Genomic DNA, 22,060 nt, shown 5'->3' with positions numbered 1-22,060 from the left:
AACAAAGGGGTTCCCTCCTGAGGAAGAGAGGCTAGAGACTCTGCGTTACGTGGGGGTTCTCCTTCGTCTGCTAACGCCTGTCTGAGCACATTCCATATAGTAAACACTGTCATTGGCATGCCTTTTCCTTCAGTCTCCTTCAACCAGCTTTTAATATCTGTTTCTATTTCAACTTTCTTCTTAAGAGTACGTCTGATAACATCGGTGAAAATCCAGCTATCTACGGATTACCTTGTCCCATCTTGAGGGATATTTAAGGGATATACACAACCAAAATCAGAGGTGGTGGCACCTGACAGAAGTCAGGTACTGCTGGTACCCCTGAATGCCGCTAGGTGCTGATGGCATGTAGCTGATCAGCCTGTGCTGTCGGCAGCAAGTGAATTCAACTCTAAGACTGGCGAAAGAGACTGTTACTATCTCTCTTGTTCTGGGCCCGTTAGACCGGCAACTGATGCTTCTTTCTCTATATCTGAACAACTAAAACTAACGATTCTTTCTCTGTTTCTTTTTTTCTCTTTTCTGGAGCCAGTTAGACTGGTGATCGATGCCTCTTTCTGTATATCTGAACAACTAAGATGATTCTTTCTGTTTCTTTTTCTCTTCTCTGGAGCCAGTTAGACTGGAGACTGGCATTTCTTTCTCTATATATGAACAAATGAGGCTGATGATTCTTTCTTTCTATTCTGGGGCCAGATTCTTTCTTTTCTGGGGCCAGTTAGACTGGTGGTTGACGTTTCTGTCTCTATATCAAGGCTCACGATTCTTTCTGCTTGCTCATTTATCCTTTTTAGGCTCTCAGGAAGGGCTTATCCACATCGACTTACCTATCCAAGGTCCCTGTCTGAAGGTGCCAGTTGGTAATGCCCAATTCCAATGCCAGATTTTAGAGAGATGGAGCAGTAGTCAGAGGTTGGAAGCAATTCTGGCGTGCATCACGGTACAGACCTTGCCAAATACCGGATCTCTTCCAGAGATCTCTCCTGCCTACTGAGCTTCCCCAAATCAATGGCTCCTGACAGCGTGTCAGAGGCTGGAATCAGTTTGGGGGTGCATCATGGTACAGACCTTGCAAATACCGGATCACCTCCTAGACAGCCCACATGCTTAGTGAGCTCCTTTAATAGGATGGCCTTTGACACCATCCTCCCACATGTGTACATGAGTGCAATAAGTGCAAATAATTAAAATTATTTGTTAACTGGATGAATGATTGTGAAGTTGATCTTGGAAAAGCTGGCCATTAGAGGAGACACAATATTATAATGGTGTAAATATGTGCTATGGACTTTAAAAGCACCAGAATTTCAGGGTGGTGTTTCATTGAAATAAATGTGACCTAACAGGCAGAGGGTCCATGCAGATCCTAAGTGTAGGGATCAGGCAGCAGTAAAGCAGGCTAGTAAGCTGGAAGCAGGCTCAGTATACTGAGTCTTCACAGCTCAAGGGAGTCTTGAGGGTGAAGGTCACATTGAGAGTGCCTGCATTTGCCTGTCTCTCCTGTGACATCTTGAGTGTGACCTACTCATAGAAAGTCTCTGGCTTCTCCTGTTACAGCTCTCTGCCCAGGTGTGGGGACAGTGTTCCTGGTTTCAGAAGAGCTTGAGAATCCATGCTGTGCCTTTCCAGGAGGCCAAAGAGGGAACAGCGACAGCAGAGGTGACTTTGCCCTGCCTCCTGGCCACTGGCTCCAGTCCCTTCTGAACTTATCAGTTCTCCTACAATGAGAACCTTGGTCCACCACAGCAAGTTCCCGCCTACATCCCATTGGTTTAAATTCCTGCCTGATCAAGGCTCACAGGCTCTTTCTGTGTGTGAAACGTGGTCGTCCCAGCAGCTCAGACTCAGGCCTGGAGCTGATGATGCCGCTGAACCAAATGCGCAGCTGGCTGAATGCTGTGCTCTTTGGACTCCTGCTTCTCCTCCTCCATGTGCAGGGTGAGGCTCCCTACACAGGCCACGGGGACTGACTGGGGTGACTGCTGTCGAATTCTGCATGTCAGTCACAGGCTGAGCTCGTGGGAGGGAGGCACGGGGTGGGTGGCTAAGGGAAAGAATAGGTGAGTGGTTCACAAGTGTGGCTTGTGACCATAGGAAAATACATATATCCAGTGATTTTAGAAACCCTCAAATATTTTATTGCTACTTCCTAACTGTCATTTTGCTAATGAGTGGTGTCTCAGTTCCTTAGACCATCAGAAATATGTGTTTTCCAATGGTCCTGCCCCACAGGTTGAGGACTGCTGCAATAGATGAAAGTGTAGGAAAGATGTGCTTACCAATTCCCCATCAAAAGCCCACACATGTTGTGAGCCCACTAGAACACAGAGGGCCAGAGACACCTATGGTCACTCCATACTGAGGAGACAGCTTAGTGTATGGAGCTCTGGAGAGAGCAGTGGACAATTCACAGGAAAGCGAGAAGGCATTTCCCCTCCTCGTGTATGGCTGTGACAGTAGCTACTATTGACTTCGGGTAAGAATGACAAGAATCCTACACTCATGTGGCCAAATGGCTCTGAGTGTGTGTGATCTCTTTGGCTAGAGAAATGCTCTGAAGCTCCTCAAAAGAGTAATAAGATAAGTTCCAGGCCCTGAGGAACAGGGAAGCTCCCACACCCACACCCCATGGCTGAACTGGGGGCCCTGGGTTCCTTTCTCCTGTGCCCTGGGAACAGTGAGATGGGAATCTCACCATCATCTGGCAGCTGGTCACAGAAAACTAACCCTGATGGCGTCTCTCCATCCACAGGTCAGGACTCATCAGAGGCCAGGCCCATCAGGAACACACACACAGGCCAGGTCCAAGGCCGTCTCCTCCACGTGAAGGACACCAACAGTGTTGTCCAGACCTTCCTGGGAATTCCCTTTGCCAAGTCACCTGTGGGAGCACTGCGCTTTGCACCTCCTGAGGCCCCTGAGCCATGGAGTGGTGTGAGAGAAGTGACCTCATATCCAGCCATGTAAGTTCTAGACCCAGAGTGTTTCAGGCACTGGGGTCAGAATGTGCTCTGAGCTCTGGGCCATGCTGAGATGCTCCTCCATCTCGGATATGCAGCAGTTTTTCACCACATGGATACATGTGACCTCCACGCTCTCAGTCACTGTGACAACTTACAGGGCCAAGTGCCAATGAACGAGGAACAAGTATTTGTAATGAATTACGACTGGTGACACCATAGGCAAAATAAGTTCCCTGAGGATCTTATGGGATGGAAGGCTTCTTACTTCCCTTCAGGGCAGTATTGTCCATTGAGTTTTCTAGCACCTGTGTGAGTACAAACACTCCAAGATTGCAATCTTAGTGTCTTTTTTTTCTCCTTTATTAATTTATTCTTGTTACATCTCAATGGTTATCCCTTCCCTTGTATCCTCCCATTCTTCCCTCCCTCCCATTTTCCCCTTATTCCCCTCCCCTATGACTGTTCCTGCACATGCTGGCGAGGATGTGGGGAGAGAGGAACACTCCTTCATTGCTGGTGGGAATGCAAACTAGTACAACCACTTTGGAAATCTATCTGGTGCTATCTCAGAAAAATGGGAATAGGGCTTCCTCAAGACCCAGCTATTCCACTCCTTGGAATATACCCAGAAGATGCTCCAGCACACAACAAGAAAATTTGCTCAACCATGTTCATAGCAGCCTTATTCATAATAGCCAGAACATGCAATCTTAGTTTCTTTTCTGTTGCTGTAATAAAGTACTGACAAGAGCAACTTAGAGGAGAAAACTGCTATTATAGGCTCCAGATTACCATCCATCATCTGGAGAAAACACATGAAACAGAATTAGGGAGCTGGGCGTATCACATCCATAACCAGGAGCAGAGACTGGAAAATGTCTGCTGGCCTGCTAGCTCACTTTCTATTCTTATACAATTCAGCAAATGTCACCACAGACAGCCCATCATTTCATGAGGCACCTAGAAGTCTCTCTCTCTCTCTCCCTCCCTCTCCCTCTCTCTCTCTCTCTCTCTCTCTCTCTCTCTCTCTCTCTCTCTCTCTCTCTCTCTCTCTCCTGAATTCAGAAAGAATAATATCCAATTCCTACCCGACTGGAGGCCTCCCTAGAAATCTGGCTCCACACCAGCTTTCATGAAGCCTGTGGCCTTAGCCTTGGTTGGAGGGGACTTAGAGAGGAAATATGTGTTTACAGGATATCATGAGGAACAGAGAAGAAGGTGGCTGAGAAAAAAAATTAGACTGACATTTGGTTTTGACCACCATACATCTCTAGGAAAATTTGTCTGCTGTTTTCATCAGGTGCCTGCAAAATACAGAAAGCCTGAAGAGGATGAAAGTGACCCTGCCTCCCATCCTTATGTCCGAGGACTGCCTGTACCTCAACATCTATGCACCAGCTCATGCCCATGAGGGCTCCAGCCTTCCTGTGAGTGTCAGGCCATTGTCCGCTTGGGGCAAGAACTTTTTTTTCCTCAACATGATTAGAAGGGACAAAAATAACCTGAGCTCCACTGCAGGGTGGACTCTGATGGAGGGTGTTGTTTAATTTCAGTCAAAGGAGCCACTATGCCACTGAAACCTGGGTATGGGACACAGACCACAACAACACTGAGCAATCAAAGTCACCAGTTCATTGATAAAACCAGGTCTCATTCTACAACATGGGCCCTGCAGAACCAATTAGGTGCTCAGCACCTCAACACTGAGGTCACCCATATTCTAATAAGCAGACCAGAAGAGTATGGACTGACTGGGAGCTTGGTGGCATCTCTCTTGACTTTTCCAGGTGATGGTCTGGATCCACGGTGGGGCACTGGTGACAGGCGCAGCTTCCATGAATGATGGATCCTTATTGACGGCCATGGAAGATGTGATGGTGGTCACTATTCAGTACCGTCTTGGTATCCTGGGCTTCTTCAGGTGAGTCGAGGTCTTGGATGGGCAATGGTAGTTAAGAAGAACCCAGACAATCCTGTGATCCCTGCCCTTTCTACTTCTCAGCACAGGAGACCAATATGCCAGAGGCAACTGGGGCTACCTGGACCAGGTGGCTGCCCTACGCTGGGTCCAGCAGAACATTGCCCACTTTGGAGGCAACCCTGACCAAGTCACTATTTTTGGCGTGTCAGCAGGTAGCACAAGTGTGTCTTCACATGTTGTGTCCCCCATGTCCCAAGGACTCTTCCACAGAGCCATCATGGAGAGTGGGGTGGCTGTGCTGCCTGACCTCATCTCTGACAGCGCTGAGACTGTCTACAATGTAAGTTCCTTTAACCACCATAGCTCTAGTCTGCTGCCTCAGCCTTCATATTCTTGTACTGTGGTGTTCTGTTCTCTGTGTGTGTTTGGCGGAGGGGGCAACTGGGACCTCGGAATATAACTTCTTCCAAATAATTTCTGAGTAACTCAGAGGTCATCATCTATCCACTGTTCTTGTTACTGGGCGAGTGTCCTATCTGACCAGGAAGCTGCTCCTTCTATCATTGGCCAAAATAACTATGCATGGGTTTGGGGCTGGTTCACTGGTTTTTAAAAGGGACTTGTAGTGTGTCTTGAGGACATGAGTTCAAATCTCAAGAAGCCATAAAGTTCTGGAGATAATAACATGCATCTGTAATATGGTATTCCTCTGATCAGGTGAGAGTCAGAGACAATCGAATTTCCCCCCACAAAAGAAAACCACAAGCTAGCTCAGCTAGTGTAGGCAGCAACAAGACAAAAGATACCCTGTCAAATAAGGGAACAAGCACTGAAGACTGAGACTTTGCCCTCTGACCTTCATATACAAACCTTGGCACACTTATTCCTTCCCTCATGCATGAAACACAGAATGATGGGTGGAGAAAACAAAACTACCCTATGCAGAAGGAAATGGTGTACAGCTAGAAAGCGCACTGCCTGCTGGCTGTCACCTCTGAGCAATAGGGCAACGGGAACGGTGTATACTTACTCCAATCCACACAGCACACAGTGTAGTGCAGGAGTTAGATGCAATAGAATTGAGCTGGAATTGACAACTCTTGTCCCTGCTTGTTCCTTTTACAGAAGGTGGCCAACCTATCTGGATGTGAGGCCAAGGACTCAGAGGCCCTGGTGCGCTGCCTGAGGGGCAAGAGTGAAGCAGAGATCCTGACCATTAACGAGGTGGGAAAGTTTTGTGTCTGGAAGAACATGGTCTACATGAGGTGGGATTCAGAGCCAAACCCCTCGTGTTTATGACTTTGTGTTCTTTTAGTTCTGTGTGCAAAATGGACATCAAGATGGGCTAATCTAAGTGTAGACTCTCCTCCAGGGTGAACACATCACCCTGAAAATAGTAAGAAATGAGAAAATTGTGGAAGTAGCTCGGTGACATCAGGATATTTATTTAATTAACCTTCAGCATTGATTTCGATGCCCCTCAGGTCTTCAAGAGGATCCCTGGTGTGGTGGATGGGGTGTTCCTACCCAGACATCCCAGTGAGTTGTTGGCTTCTGTGGATTTTCACCCTGTCCCCAGCATCATTGGTGTCAACGATGATGAATACGGTTGGATGCTTCCTACGGTGAGGCTGAGTTCCAAACCTATAGAAGCCTAGAGACCCATATGATAAGCAGTGGGAACTGAATACATCTTTAATTCAAGTCCATCAGATCCCACTAAGTCGGTCTTCTGCCTTCCAGGGCCTGGGCACTGCTGAGTTAATAAAGGAGATAACCAGAGAGAACCTGCAGGCTATTATGAAGATTGCAGTAGCAGAAATGGTGAGGCACCTCTGCTCCTGTCCAAATAGAGGGATCCATCATATCTCCTTCTCACAGTGTCCTTATTAATAAAAGTCAGTATGTATGTGTGATTCAGTGTGAGATCCTCAGAAAATGATCCTTTTAACATATAGCCAACGTCATCACAGGCCCCATTCTCTCAATACCAAAGGTTGATGACTACATAACCTAGAATACACCTAATCTCATGCTTCCTGATCTCCTTGGTGTAGATGCGGCTGCCTCCTGAGTGTAGTGACCTGCTAATGGAAGAGTACATGGGGGACACTGAGGATCCCCAAGCCCTCCAAATGCAGTTCACAGAGATGATGGGAGACTTCCTGTTTGCGATCCCTGCACTCCAAGTAGCACATTTTCAGCGTGAGTACAACTGTGACAAGACTTAGGGGGAGCATCTCAGGGCTGTGGGTCAGGGCTGAGCATTGTGGGGCAGTGTGGTATCCAGGTCTCCTCATGTGTGGTTTGAATGGTGAGATCTAGGTAGAGAGGAGAAAATGCATTGCTGCAACTCTGTTGACTTAACAAACCCACTCAGCTAAGAAGGCCATGGGCACTGCTTAGCCAATGGATTTCCATAGCTCGTGCTCCATCCTGGAGCTGCCTCTCCCATTTAACTTTTATAACTCTAGGTAACAATATATCAAGGTATCTTGTCACCAAATATGAGGCAGAAAGACTTCAGGTGAGGGGAAACTCTGTCGCTATTTGTCCCCACCTGCAGGTGTCCATGCTCCTGTCTACTTCTATGAGTTCCAACATCAATCCAGCTTCCTCAAGGCAGATAGGCCACCCCAGGTGAAGGCTGACCATGGGGATGAGGTTCCTTTTGTCTTTGGATCTTCATTCTTTGGCACGACACGTGAGTCTTCCTTGTTTTTCTTGAGCTGAATGAGGTCCCAGATGACTCCCTGGGGCAGTCCTGTGCTCCTGGTCCAGTTGAGGAAACCTATGTTCTGGAATAGGACATAATGAAATGTGTGTTATATTATAGGCCCCTAAACTATACTCAGTTTTGAATCTGGATCCTCTCCACTCTAGCCTGTGATGGAGGACCTGACAGCACATTGGGGCAGGAATTAAATTAGAAGCATGGATATTGAGTCCTGGATAATGAATAAGGAAGGCAACAAAGCCAATAGTCTGGGGTCAGACAACAGATGGGACGGTGACTGTGAAAATGAGTTGACAGGTGTGTGGGGTGGCATATACTTGGACCTTTGTCTTCCTCATGATTTCAGCTAACTTCACTGAGGAGGAGAAGCTTCTGAACAGAAGGATGATGAAGTACTGGGCCAACTTTGCAAGCCATGGGTGAGGACACCTCTTCCCCACCCCCTCCTCTCTCAATCTTACACATGTGGATCCATATCTAGGGCTTCCTTTTGGGTGGTCACCTTCTCAGCATGCGTGGATCTCCTATTGCATGATCGAGTCCTCTCTACCTGATAGCACATTTATGCAGATAGTTTGGAGGTGTCAGATAGTGGTCATCTCACAGTTACCTGACTGGTGGGATATAGTGCTGTGGAACTGTTCTTTATATTTGGGTTGTTACAGAAAGTCATAAAACAGGCCAAGTAACTTTCCCCATATGAAGCAGAGACTAGTGAGTGACCCTTGTATGCACACACCAAGACACCTATCCCAACAGACCCTTTAAGCATTGGCTGCATTGTTCCACTGCCTTAACCCAATGAAGGAATCAGGCTTTGGACCAGAATGACCTTGCCTTTCTTTGCTGGGTGGCCTATCCACAGGAACCCCAACAGTGAGGGTCTACCCAACTGGCCCATGTTGGACCATGAGGAGCAGTACCTGCAGCTGGACATCCATCCCGCTGTGGGCCGAGCCCTGAAGGCCAGCAGGCTGCAGTTCTGGACCAAGACTCTGCCCCAGAAGATCCAGGAGCTGAAGGGAGCTCAGGACAAGCACACAGCGATGTAGTCTCCCATGTCAGGAAAGTCGTGTGAGGCTGAGGTCAGATGGGGCCACTCAGAGGTTACAAATCCATTTAATTCTTTCTATTTTTCCAGCACTCACTGAAGCATTTCTAACCTTAGCATTTGCTTTTTAAAATGTGTATGTCAAACCCTCTGGGAAAACTTTTATTAGAGTCAATAAATTCCTCAGTAAATGCTTATGTGTGAACCCTGAAATGATTCCATCTTCTTTAACCCTTCACTGGAACTAGGCTATTCTTTTTCCTTCCTTCTATCCTTCCTTCCCTCTTTCCTTCCATTACCTTCTCCCCATCCTCACTCTCCTCTTCTCCAGGGTCCAGGCCCTCTTCAAATGCCAAGCGTCAGGGATTGTTGATTATGCAGGATGACGTCATTAAATCCTGTATCCTCTCTCTGCAAGTTCATGTGTTTTCATATTTATAATTGCCAGCTGAAATCTGCATTCTCTAAGCCTTACTATCGTCACAATGCTCTTCTCAAAAGATGATTAGCTACAATTTGGACTCACAGCTTCTGTGGCTTCAGATGGTTGGAGGCTGAGATAGGAGGATTACATAAGCCAGGGAAAGATAGCATGACCCACAGCCCAAAACAGAAAAGCATAACTTCCGTAACTTACAAACAACAGTCACAAATGTTCTGTTGTACAGACTGAGAAATCAGGGACAAGATGCCCACAGATTTGCTGTGTAGTGACAAACAGTTCTCTGTTTAGAGGTCTGAGGATTACATCTTGTGCCCTCCCCTGGTGGAACCTGTAAACAAAGGCATTTCAGGGATAACATGGAGTCCCTGCTGACTTGACCTGGGGACAGGGGAGACTTTCCTGTCAGGACACTGACCTTGGAGGTTGTTTCCCTTCTGTATGTACAGCATGGGTGACGTCCCTGCTGCTAGCATGCCTCCACTTATCAGTCCTGTTTACACACGCCATACTGCCAGCAGAGACTCTGGAGACTTAGGCTTCTAATAATTGCCTCATTTGTCTTCCTTTTTATTATTATTTTTCACATATACATTCATATTATTACACATAAATAAAATACCTTGCATACAGCAAGAAGAAAATAGCTTGAGTATGATTTTTTATATGGTGCTAGGTACTGGTCCTAGGCCTTGTGCATATAAGGGCAAATGTTCCGCCTGTGAACTACACCCTCAGACTTGGTGGATTGTTCAAATGCCAATAAATTAATCTTTTTTAGGTGTCTGGTTTACTAAGTCTGAGAAAATTCTCAAGGGACACGAGTGCCTCTGAAGCAGATTAACACACTCACTGTTCTTCCCACAGGGTTTCCTCAGGCCCTTTGCCAACATTCATGACCTTTAACCCTGTTTCAAAGCAAACATGGCCGTTACTTCATCTTGCTGTATTGGGACTTGGCTCCAATCCAAGTGTGCACAGAAATTTTTTATCCACTTATCCAGTTTATGCACAATGGTTGGTCTTGTTTATTAGCTCTTCTTTTTGTGTACACTGTTTCTATGCAGCCCAGGAGGCCCTGAACTCATGCTCTCACTGCCTTGCTTCCTGAGAGGTTGGATTGTAGGCTTATGAGACCAACTATCCCAGATTTGGATTTAAGTAAGCTGCATGGATAATCCTCACACATGGTTTCTTGTGTTCGATTTTTGTACTTACAACCTAGAACAGAATTGTTAAGCCATGAGACACATATGTTAACCATTCAAAGAAGTTATAAGTTTATGGTTATAGCAGTGGTAGAGAGCTTGCCCTGTATGTACAAAGCCCTAGGCGCCATAAAAAATAATATATAGCAAGATCAGACGGTATAGGCTTACATTCAGCGAGCTGAGGCCAGAGATCACAAATTAAGACATGCTTGAGCTATTAGCAAGCTCTAGGTGAGACTGGAAAATTTAGTTGTGGTCTGTCTCCACATGAAAAGTACAAAAAATGGGCAGTAGGTGGGGACAGACCACACCTTCAGTCAGCACTTGGGAGGCAGAAGCAGGTAGATCTCTGAGTTAGAGGTTAGCCTGGTCTACCGAGAGTTTCAGGACAGCTAGGGCCACACGGAGAAACCTGGTCCTGAAAAATAAAAAGCAAGCCAGGCATGGTTGCACAAGCCTGTATTCCTAGCACTTGGGAGGCAGAGATAGTTGGATCTCTGTGATTTTGAGGCCAGCCTGGGCTACAAAAAAGTCCAGAACAGCCAATGTTACACAGAGAAATCCTGTATTGAAAAACCAAATAAATAAATAAATAAATAAATAAATAAATAAAGTACAAAAAGTATAAAAATCTAATTTGACTTAGGTTATTAGAGAGGAGGGGATAATGAAGGAGGACAAAGGAAGAAAAAGAGGAAGAGTAGGAAGAACAGGAAGGAAGAGGGAGAAGAGGAAGGAGAAGGAGGAAGAGAAGAAGAGAAGAAGAAGAAGAAGAAGAGAAGAAGAAGAAGAAGAAGAAGAAGAAGAAGAAGAAGAAGAAGAAGAAGAAGAAGAAGAAGAAGATGAGGTTGGAAGGAATATGTGGTCATGGGGTTCTGGGGTCTTGGAGTGGTGAGAGTAGGCATGCATATGACAATCATCTTTGTTTATGAAATTACCAGTGGGAAAAACATCAAGGTTCTGGAAATACAGCTCAGTGGTAGGGGACTTACCTGACATATGAAAGATCCCATTCTCTGTGCCTTCCCTCTTTAGAAGCTTTGAGGTAATTGTCTACATCAGAGCTGGTTGGGTGTCAGGTTTCCATGTCCATCTCTTACCATCCACCAAGCCTTCTCATGTCTACAAATGACTTGTAACACATCTGATGAGCTGCAGACCTGCTGCCTCCATCAGTTCCAGCTGCCCTGAAAGTCAGCATAGGCTGCTGCTAGTTCAGTCCAAGATGGATGTCTGTGGCTCAGCTCCTGGAAAAACTGGAGCAGGAGGGGTTCATGATCTCAGGATAAAGGGCTATCCATCCTATATACATGCACTGCCTCTCAATAGTACATATGCTATACATGTATGAACATGTATGTATCATAACACATGGCTTATAAACAATAGAAATGTGTTTTATACTTTGGGACAGCAATAATCTCAAGGTCTAGATACCAGCACATGTGCTATCTTTGGCTAGATCTCTATACCAGAGATTGAGTCTTGTGTCTTCAACTGGGCAGATGGGATAAATAATGGTGTTCACTATCTGGGCACAGTGTGTTCATGTATGAAATTACCAAAGAATAAATAAACTCCAAGGTTATGGGAATACACCCCAGCGGTAGAGATCTTATCTAGAGTGTGCATGTCTCTGGATCCAATTCTCAGTACTGGCTTTTTTAGGTCTCCTGGTCTCCTGTGACAACTCCTAAAGATCCAACCCTTACTAACATCCCATTGGAGGCAAGGTTTCACTACAGGCATATTATGCATAAGCTTTCATAACATAGCACATGGAGGTCTCTATACTAGCCACCAAGGTTGTGAACAATGAAAAATATCTCTACCAATTGTGTTTGTAAATCAATTGTCAGTTATGATCGATATTTATGACAATCTATCAATATCTATTTCTGTCCCAAGGTGGCAGGTGGTGTAATCTTTATAAGTAGGTTTGGGTATCTAGTAGTTTTTTGAGCCTGAGGTTCTGTGTGTGTGTGTGTGTGTGTGTGTGTGTGTGTGTGTGTGTGTGTGTGTGTATATATGTATATGTGTCCATATGTGTGTGTCTATGGACGTATGTATGTATATGTGTGTGGAAATGTATGTTTATAAATGTGTCTCTGCTTGTGTGTATATATACATATGTATGTATTTATGTTTGTGTATTCTATATGTGTGTGTGTGTGTGTGTGTGTGTGTGTGTGTGTGTGTGTGTGTCTGCATGTGGCCAGAAGAGTAGGGCTGGTTCCTTTGTGTCTCCTGAGGTTTGTTTTTACTCCTAAAGATTCTGCTTACCCTGTGAGGCCAACCCTTGCATGATCTCAGCACACCTGTGAAGATATTTGACTGTAGGGAGTGTCTTACAAGTAGGGTGAGGACATCAGAAGGTTCAGACACGTCTAGCAGAGGAGGTTCCTATTCCCTGTCTCCCTGAGAAGACCCTGTCTTTATATGGATTGGTCATCCTAACTTTTTTCAACCTCTTTGTCCCCCATGATACCCACATTCCTACTGATTGTTCATGTATATGACTTAAGGTTTTACCTTATTGTTGACACTATATACTTTTTGGCCTAGCTAATAAATGTCCTATCTTGACTTTATATCATTATCTGAGGTTACAAAATTATGAACATGCCAGTGACTCCATGTCTTTGCCTACACTGATTATCTGGGGATGCAGTAATGGTGTCCATTTGCAACAGGTTCTCTGGATGTTTTTAACCCCTCCCATATAGGCAGGATTTTTAATAGGAGGGGCTATTTTAAACTTTTAAACTCCCTTTTCTTCTTCTTTAAATATATATATTTCTTTTTATTGAAAATAGATTTTTTTCTGACACAAAAACCCCTGATTACTCTTTCCCATTCATCTACTCCTCCCAGTTCTTCCTCACTCACCTCCTATTCAGATTCACACCCTTTCTGTCTCTCATTAGAACAGAACAGGCTTCTAAGAGACACTATTAAAATATAATAAAAAATACAATACGAGAGAGGAAACACTGTCACATCAAACTTGTAGTGGACAAATCAGCAAAAGAAAAAAGCTCAAAAGAAGGCACTATAATTAGAGACCCACTCATTAACACACTGAGGAATCCTGTAAGAACACTAACCTGCTTTGGACCTGTGCATACTGCTTCGCTCTCTGTAAGTTCACAGGAACTTTGCTCACATTGGTTTAGAAGGCCTTGTTTTCTTGGTGTCCTATTTCCCCTCTAGTCTTAAAGTATCTCTGCCCCCTTTTCTGCAGAGTTCTCAGATCTCTGAAGGGGGGGATTTGAGGGAGACATCCCATTTAGGGCTGAGTGTTGCAAGGTCTCTTGCGCTTTTTGTAATGTCTGGTTGTGGGTGTCTCTGGCTGTGGGTGTTTCTATTTCTTCCCATCTACAGAAGAATAAAATTTCTCTAATGATAACTGAGCAAGGCACTTACCCATGAGTGTAGGAGAATATTACTAGGAGTCACCTAATCACTACTTCTTTTTCTTCTTTCTTTCTTTCTTTTTGGAGAGGAGCAAGAATATTTGGTTGTACCTTAGGACCCTGGGATACCCAGTAACTGGTTCTTTTTTCTTTTTAAAAATATTTATTTATTCATTATGTATACAGTGTTCTTCTTGAATGCCAGAAGAGGGCACCAGATCTCATTATAGATGGCTGCAAACCACCATGTGGTTGCTGGGAAATGAACTCAGGACCTTCGGAAGAGCAGTTAGTGATCTTAACCCCTGAGCCGTCTCTCCAGCCCCTTTAAACACATATTCTTTTGTTTTGTTTTGTTTTTCAAGACAGGGTCTCTCTGTCCTAGCCTTGGCTGTCCTGGACTCTCTTTGTAGACCAGGTTGGCCTCAATCTCACAGCGATCTGCCTACCTCTGCCTTTCGGGTGCTGGGATTAAAGGCGTGTGCCACCATGCCCAGCCAGTCCCTGGTTCTTGATCACCAAGCAATGTTGAGTATGTATTCCATCTTGTGGAGTGAGCCTTAAGTCAAATCAGATATTGGTTGGTCACTCTCACAGCTCCATTTCCAAGAAGCACACCACTGTAGATCAAAGGGTTTGTGGTCTGGTTTTGAGTTTGTTTCACTTTTGATAGTATTCAGAGTACCTTCCTGTACCAAGGACACTAGAATGTAGTTTTGAAGGCTCTCTGTAGGCACCAGATAGATTTCTCCACGTTCAATGAATTGTGTAGGTGTTGTGTTCAGCAGTGGGACCATGCTGTCTGTCAGTTTGTGGAGAGTAAACTATAGTCTTAGGAGCAGCCTGGCTTGTTTGGGGATTCCAATGGGGGCTTCTTTTTTTTTAAGCGAAAAACTCAATTATACGTAACATAATCCTGCTATGTGAAGCTTCATTTGGTGACAAAAGATTGCTAGTTGATACTGTCTCCCCATTATTTGGCAATTTCATTTAGATCACCTTCACATACGTGCATAATTTAGAAAGTATTAATTGTATTACCTTCCCATACTACCCCTCAAATACCCCTTAATTTTGGCTGTCCTACCCCATATTATCTCCAACACCCCAACTTTCCTTCATCAACTGAACCTCCCATTCCAGCCTCTCATCCATCCATAATTATCTACTACATTGCCCTTTCCTAGTGAGATCCCCCCTCTTCCCTCTAGGCCCCTGCTCTATTCCTGCCCTCTGTGGTTCTATAGATTGTAGCTTGGTTATCATTGACTGTCAGCTCATGTCTACATAAAGACAATACGTACTGTGTCTGACTTTCTGGATCTGGGATATTTCACTTTGGATTACTTTTTTTCTAGTTCTATCTATTTGTCCATAAATTTAATGGTTTCATATTTTTAACAGCTGAGTAATACTCCATTGTGTAAATGTACCACATTTTCTTTAGCCATTCATCTGTTGAGCGACATTTGGGCTGTTTCTAGAGAGGTATAGTTGGATCTTGATGTAGCTTGATCCCCATATTCCCTAGTGAACACCACACCAGTTTATTAAGGGAATTGCCAGTTTGCACTCCCACCAGCAATGGAGGAGTGTGCCTCTGACTTCACACCCTTCACACCATGATCTGCCATTTGTTTTGTTGATTAGAGCCACTCTGACAGGTGTAAGGTGAAATCTCAAAGAAGTTCTGGTTCTCATTTCCCTGATGGATAAGGATAGTCAACCTTTCTTAAGTGGTTCTCAGCCATTTGAGTTTCCTCTGTGTAGATCTGTACTCCATTTTTAATTGGGTTATTTTTTTTCTTGACATCTAGTTTCTTGAGTTCTTCATATATTTTGTGTATTAGTTCTTTACCAGATGTGTAGCTGGTAAACATTTTATCCCATTCGATCGGCTTCTTCTTTGTCGGAAAAACAGTGTCCTCTGCCATGGGAAGCTTCTCAGTTTCATGAGGTTCCACTTAGTAATTGTTGATCTCAGTTCCCGTGCTAACTTTGTTCTGTTTAGAAGGTCTCTTCCTATGCTGGTTAGTTCAAGGATATTCCCCATACTCTTTTCTGTCAGAGTCAGTGTATCTGGTTTTATGTGGAGGGCTTTGATCCGTTTGGAGTTGAGTTGTGCAGGATAGGAAATATGGATCTATTTGGATTCTTCTATGTGCAGCCATTCAGTCGACCAGCTCCACTTGTTGAAAGTGATGTCTTCTTCCCCCAGTAAGTACCTTTGGCCTCCTCATCAGAAAATCAGGTGATCATAGGTGTATGAATTTATTTATTGGTTTTCAATTCAATTACATCAATGATCATGTTTGTTTTTTGTGCCAATAGAATGCTAGTTATAATCATCATCATCATCATCATCAGCAGCAGCAGCAGCAGCAGCAGCAAGAGCAGCAGCATTATTACTTTGTAGTATAACTTGAAATGTGGAAGTGTGATACCTCCAGAAGTTCTTTTATTGTTCAGGATTGCTTTAGCTAATTTGTGTGTGTGTGTGTGTGTGTGTGTGTGTGTGTGTGTGTGTGTGTGTGTGTCCATTTGAAGCTGGAAATTGTCATTTCCAGTTCTGTGAAGAAGAGCATTGGACTTTTAAATGGATATTAGCCCAAAATACATCTCTTCTGAGAGACTTCACCCATTGAGGAACTGGGACAGATACTAGGACTCAAAGTTGGACTCTGAGCAAAGCACTGAGAGTTGTAGGGAAGAGTGGAGGTATGGAAGGTCTGGGAGGGAGTAGGAGCTCCAATGGTTGACCATCAAGGCCTGAGGACCTGGACCCAGGGGGGCTTGCAGACTGATGTATCAACCAAGGACAATACATGCAGAGAACAATGACCCCTTTCTCAGATGTAGCCAATGGACACCTGATTCTCCATGTGGCGGGGTGGGAAAGGGGAACTTTCCCCTCCTGAACCTCTGACATATACTCTTGTGCTCACAATTTGGTCACTGGCCCTTGGCAAGACGGCCTTGCGGGCACACAGAGGAAGGGGATGCAGGCTATCCTCATGAGACCTGACAGCCTGTGGCCAGGCAGTGGGGTAGGAGGGCTCTCCACCAGCAGTCTAGGGGAGGGGAAAAGGGCAAAAAAGGGAGGGAGGGTGGGAACAGGTTGATAAGTGTGAGGGGATAACAATTGGATGTAAGGCGAATAAATTATAATAAATAAAATATACATAAAATAAAATAAAATGAAACTTTAAAAATGAGTTATCTCTTTGTTTTAATATTTTTGCATTTGTTGTTTATTTCTGTATTATTGATTTTTATCCCTGTGTTTGATTACTTCTTGCCTTTTACTTCTTTAGAATGTAATTTCTTTTTGGTTCTAGAGCTTTTAGGTGTGCTGCTAAGTTACTAGTGTGAGATCTCTCCAATTTTTTTATGTAGGCAATTAGTGCTATGAAGTTACCTTCAACTTGTCCCACAAGTTTGAGTATGCTGTATATTAATTTTCATTGAATTATAGAAAGTCTGTAATTTCTTTCTAAATTCTGTCTTGATCCATTTTTCGTTCTGTAGAATTGTTCAGTTTCAATGGATTTTTTTTGTCGTTCCTGTTGTTGTTGGCCACCTTTAGCCCACGATGATCAGATAGGATGCATGGAGTCGTTTCACTTTTATTTTTGTACTTGTTGAGACTTGCTATTTGCCCAAGTGTATGGTCAATTTGGGAGAAATCTTCAGGAGGTGCTGAGAAGACAATATATTCTTTTGTGTTTGGATTAAATGTTTTATAAATATCTTAGGTTCATTTGGTTTATAACATCATTTAGCTCCAACATTTATCTGTTTAGTTTTTGTCTGGGTGACCTGTCTATTGGTGAGAACGGGGTATGGAAGTCTCCCACTATCAGTGTGTGAGGATCAACATGTGATTTCAGCTGTAGTAATGTTTCTTTTACAAACTTTTGTGACCCTGTGTTTGGTTCATAGATGTTAAGAATTGAAATGTCCCCCATTATCAGTGTGTGAAGATCAATATATGATTGCAGCTGTAGTAATTTTTTTCTTTTGGTTCATAGGTGTTAATTGCAATCAATGTCCTCCTGATGGACTTTTCCTTTGATGAGTACGTAGTGTACTTCCCCATCTCTTCTGATTAGCTTTGGCTTGAAGTCTATTTTGCTAGATATTAAAATGCCTATGGACCTGGGGATGCCAGTGGGTCACTGGACATGGAGGAATGGAGGGAGAGTGCCTGCTAAAGTTTGGGGTTGGGATAAAGCAATGGGTGAGAGGGAGACATTAGGAAGAAAGGATCAGTGGGACCCACTGGAGATGGGTGCAGCTGCAGAAGGGAGGCTGCAGCAGGTGTTGCTGCAGAGCTGGGGATGACACTAGGGCATTGGGTTTGGAGGAGCAGTGGGAGGAGTGAAGATCTGCAGTTAGCCCACTTGCTTTCTTGGCTGGATTGTGTCTCTGAACTTCTATTCTCTCTCTGTGCCTCTCTTCACTCTTTCTTTCCTACATACAAATGGTTTCACAACTGTCCCATACATACAGATTTGAGATTATTCTTCATTCTAATTTTTACTATGGTCTCCATCATCACCAATGAAGGGCCTCTGAACTATGGTGCAGTGGGTCACAGAGCACATGGGGACTTCCCCAAACCATGCTACACAACAGCCTAGGATTAAGAGGACACAACAGGCTGCCCAGGTCACAAAAAGAAACTACTTCGATAATTTGGAACAAGGGAGATCTTCCATAGCACAGCCATTCCTTTGGTGGGGGGGGGGGGGAAGAGAGAGAGAGAGAGAGAGAGAGAGAGAGAGAGAGAGAGAGAGAGAGAGAGAGAGAGAGAGAGAGACCGAGACCCTGGGAGGACTGGGAACACAAAGAATATTAAATGGAGACACTGAATTTGTATAATTCTTTACCGATTGCAGGAGGCAGGTGAAGCCTTTGGATGAACCGTGCCCGTGGGAACACTACAAAGCACTAAACAGAAAAGCCTGCTGTTCTGAGCCATGAGTGCACTAGCCTTGAGGGCTGGAGAGAAGGAGCTAAGTTTAGCCAGTCCTCGGGCACCTCATTCAGACTGAGCTGTTGTAGACCCTTTGCCCTGTATTCTCTGTGTATCCTGGCAGGGTTCTCTGGGATCCTGAAACACCTGTTCATGGCCCAGGATCTCAGCTTTATCATAGGCTCTGAGCGCCCAGAGGAACCTGGTGTTGGAAACAGCAGGGCCTGAAAATGTTGCTCAGGTGAATATAAGTGTCTCTAAGTGTGATCTCAGTAGGAGTTTGCCATTAGCGTGGCCACAGAATGACAGAGGGGTGAATAGGAGGCGGGCACTTAAGAAAAACCACACAAAAGTATACATAATATACCAAATGGACTTAACAGCTGGCTACATAAACTTTCAAACACTCCAGAATACACATTCTGTTCAGCAGCCCTGGGACTGTTCATAAAACAGGTCACACATTAGAGCACAAAGGATGTTTTTAAAAAGACAATGAAGCTCCTAACCCACACAGAAAGAAACTGTAGAACACACAGTCTCGTGAAGATTAAACACACACTTTTGAATGGTGAATGTGTCATTCAAGAAATTCAAAATGGCAATGAAAAGGACACAAGTGAAAAGCAAAAGACAGCAGACAAAATCCCCAAATGGAGACAGAGCAGCCTCGGAGGGGCATTAGCAGGCCTAAGTCCCAGTATCAATGCGCATGTCTGTGTTATTCTCCGTTTGTGTTTTCTCCATCTGTGGGGTCCCCGGCATACACCGGGATCTCCAGGGCAGAGACAGAGTCCTCAGTTTCCTGTTTCCACTCCTTCACCCATGCTGCTTCTGTGACAAGGAAGCCACCATGACTTGGGGTGCTTGTTGCTGGTATTTTGAGTAGCTTCAGAGTCCAGGCTGTGCCAACAGAGCAGGGTGTGTGTGTGTGCACTGTAACAGAGACTTTTATTTGCCTGCTTTTAATTTTAATTTTATTCATTTATTCAGATTACAACTCAATTGTTATCCCATCACTTGTATCCTCCCGTTCCTCCCTCCCTCCCACTTTCATCCTATTCCCCTGATCCACCCATCACAATGTTCTTCTTGTAGGTTTCTAGGAACCTCTGGGTCCTTCTATTTCCCTATCTCCTATATTTCTCTTACCTAGAGTCTCAGTAGGATGTCCTCACATCTATCCCAATCTCCTGGTAAGTGAATACTTTCATGAGACATGCCTTTTAAGCTAGTGCCCAATTATGAGTGAGTATATACCATTTGAGTCTTTCTGCTTCTGGGTTAACTCAGTCATTATGATCATTTCTAGTCCCATCCATTTGTCCAAAAATTTCAGGATGTCCTTGTTTTTAATAGCTGAGTGCTATTTCCATAGTGTAAATGTACCACAGTTTCTTTATCCATTCTTCAACTGAGGGACATTTAAGCTGTTTCCAGGATCTGGCTGTTATGAACAAGGCTGCTATGAACATGGTGGAGCATATGTCCTTGTTGTGTGGTGGAGCATTTTCTGTTGTTGTCTTAGAAGCTTCCTGCCTTTGTCTGCTAACCTAGGCCTAGTCCCAGAAGCTTCTATCCCCCGTACAATCTAATCTAGGCCTAGAAAGTATTCTGCCTCGGAGAATTACTGCTTAATAAGATCACCCTTTCTTGTTCTTACTGAATTCATAGCTGGCTGGGTCAACTCAGCTGTTCTGCCTCAAACTCCTCTCCCAGCTGACTTATTCAATCTGGCTTCCCTCTCAGTCCTGGAATTGTTCTGCTTGGTCTCAAACTAACTCCAGCAATCTGCTCTAATGTTCTGGTTCCTTCCCATTCTCTGGCTAATTCTGCCTTCAACCTCTCTTTTAAAACTCTCCCCTATCCCACTGTATTGCCCTTAAGTAGCTCCACTTTCCTCTCTCTACTCATGAGAGTTGGGCATATTCTACTCTGTCAAACATTCTCTGATTCATCACCTTTTCTGCCACTTAATTAAATATCACTTTCAAACTACAAACTATCTTTACCTTCATTGTTTGGGATTAAAGGCATGTACCACCATGCCTGGACCTAAGGTGTTTTGTTGTTGTTGTTTTACCTGAAACTTGCTCTATACCAGGCTAGCCTTGAACTCAGAACTTTCTTGCCTTTGTCTTCTGGATTAAAGGTGTGTTTGTATTCCAACCACATCACACAGACCTAGAAGGTCTCTTGATGTGATCTCTTGCCAGAACAGCCATGTTCTGAATTAACATTCCTCTACAACTTTCCCTATTCTGTTTAAGCTAAAAAAAAAAACTGCACACAGTTTAACTTTTACAGTAGAAACAATTACCAATCCCACAAACCTAATAGTTCAAATGTCCTTATGAAGACTCATTCAGGCATAATTGTAGCACTGGTCCTCTGTCCTTCAACAACAGTCCATCAGGGTTTTCCAGTCTGCCAGTTTGATGAATTATCTGTCCCTTTTCAGGTTGTTTGTTAAGCTGTCTCTGTGCAGGAGGATCTGCTTTCTGCATCACCTACATCACTGTCTTTCTGCATCTCTTCCTTGAATTGTGTCTTTCATTTAGAAGCCTCTCCTATTTGAGTCAGATCTTTATCAATTTTGATGCAATCCATTCAGTAGATTTCCCCCCCTACAATCCATTGTCTTTTTCTTTTCTTTTCCTTCCTCGAACTTAATCACTCTATTGGACACAAAATACAATATGGCCATGGGAACATCAAACTCTAAACACAAAGGAAAAGAGGGAAAAAACATAATTTTATCTGATTTGTAATTAATGAGAAGCCACTAAAGAAGTAAACAGATACCTCAGATACATCTTTCCGTCAGAGTCTTTCCTAGTGGCTGTACTTTTGGAATTCCCACTCTCTGTCGTCCAATGGGCGCACCTGCCTTGTTTGAGCCATCAAGAGATGTAGTGGAAATAAAAGGCAAGGTTACAAATTCAGCATGCAACAGTACACTCTGTGGAAGTAGCATACAGACCTTGCTGGTCTGACATTTGATGCAAAGATCCATCATGTGGTCCCTCCAGATGGCGCAGTTATCAGCCACAATACCCCATGCCCAGAGGGCTACTGCATTCCACATTTTAAAAACAAAACAGATGAGGTGGCCTTGCCAGCTTGATTAGCACTGGGTCCTCCTCCACCTTTGCCCAGTCATGCTGTTCTTCTGCAACATTACCTTACACTCCACCATAGAGCCATCAAGAGATGTAGTGGAAACCAAAGTCAAGGTTACAAACTCACATGACAACAGTGGTGTGAATAGGGGCTGTAGACTTAAAAAGCACCAGAATTTCAGGGTGGTGTTTCATTGAAATAAATGTGACCTAACAGGC

General features: G+C 44.2%; 1 protein-coding gene across 1 annotated transcript in view; it reads left to right on the top strand.

Annotated features, from left to right (window-relative positions):
• The first annotated feature begins 1,810 nt into the window (after positions 1-1,810).
• The window catches only part of LOC311582435 (pyrethroid hydrolase Ces2e-like), a 66,331-nt gene continuing 46,081 nt past the window's right edge, over positions 1,811-22,060 (top strand). Inside the window, exons 1-10 of the mRNA XM_084755581.1 lie at positions 1,811-1,938; positions 2,753-2,963; positions 4,264-4,390; positions 4,751-4,884; positions 4,966-5,224; positions 6,010-6,108; positions 6,369-6,509; positions 6,628-6,708; positions 6,942-7,089; positions 7,451-7,588. Coding sequence (XP_084611707.1) covers positions 1,860-1,938; positions 2,753-2,963; positions 4,264-4,390; positions 4,751-4,884; positions 4,966-5,224; positions 6,010-6,108; positions 6,369-6,509; positions 6,628-6,708; positions 6,942-7,089; positions 7,451-7,588 — 1,417 coding nt within the window. The 5' untranslated portion in view covers positions 1,811-1,859. The remainder of the gene's footprint in view (positions 1,939-2,752; positions 2,964-4,263; positions 4,391-4,750; positions 4,885-4,965; positions 5,225-6,009; positions 6,109-6,368; positions 6,510-6,627; positions 6,709-6,941; positions 7,090-7,450; positions 7,589-22,060) is intronic.

The sequence above is a fragment of the Acomys minous genome, assembly GCF_964271855.1.
Source record: "Acomys minous genome assembly, chromosome: 14".
Lineage (NCBI taxonomy): Eukaryota > Metazoa > Chordata > Mammalia > Rodentia > Muridae > Acomys > Acomys minous.
This window is presented reverse-complemented; position numbering and strand designations above follow the sequence as displayed.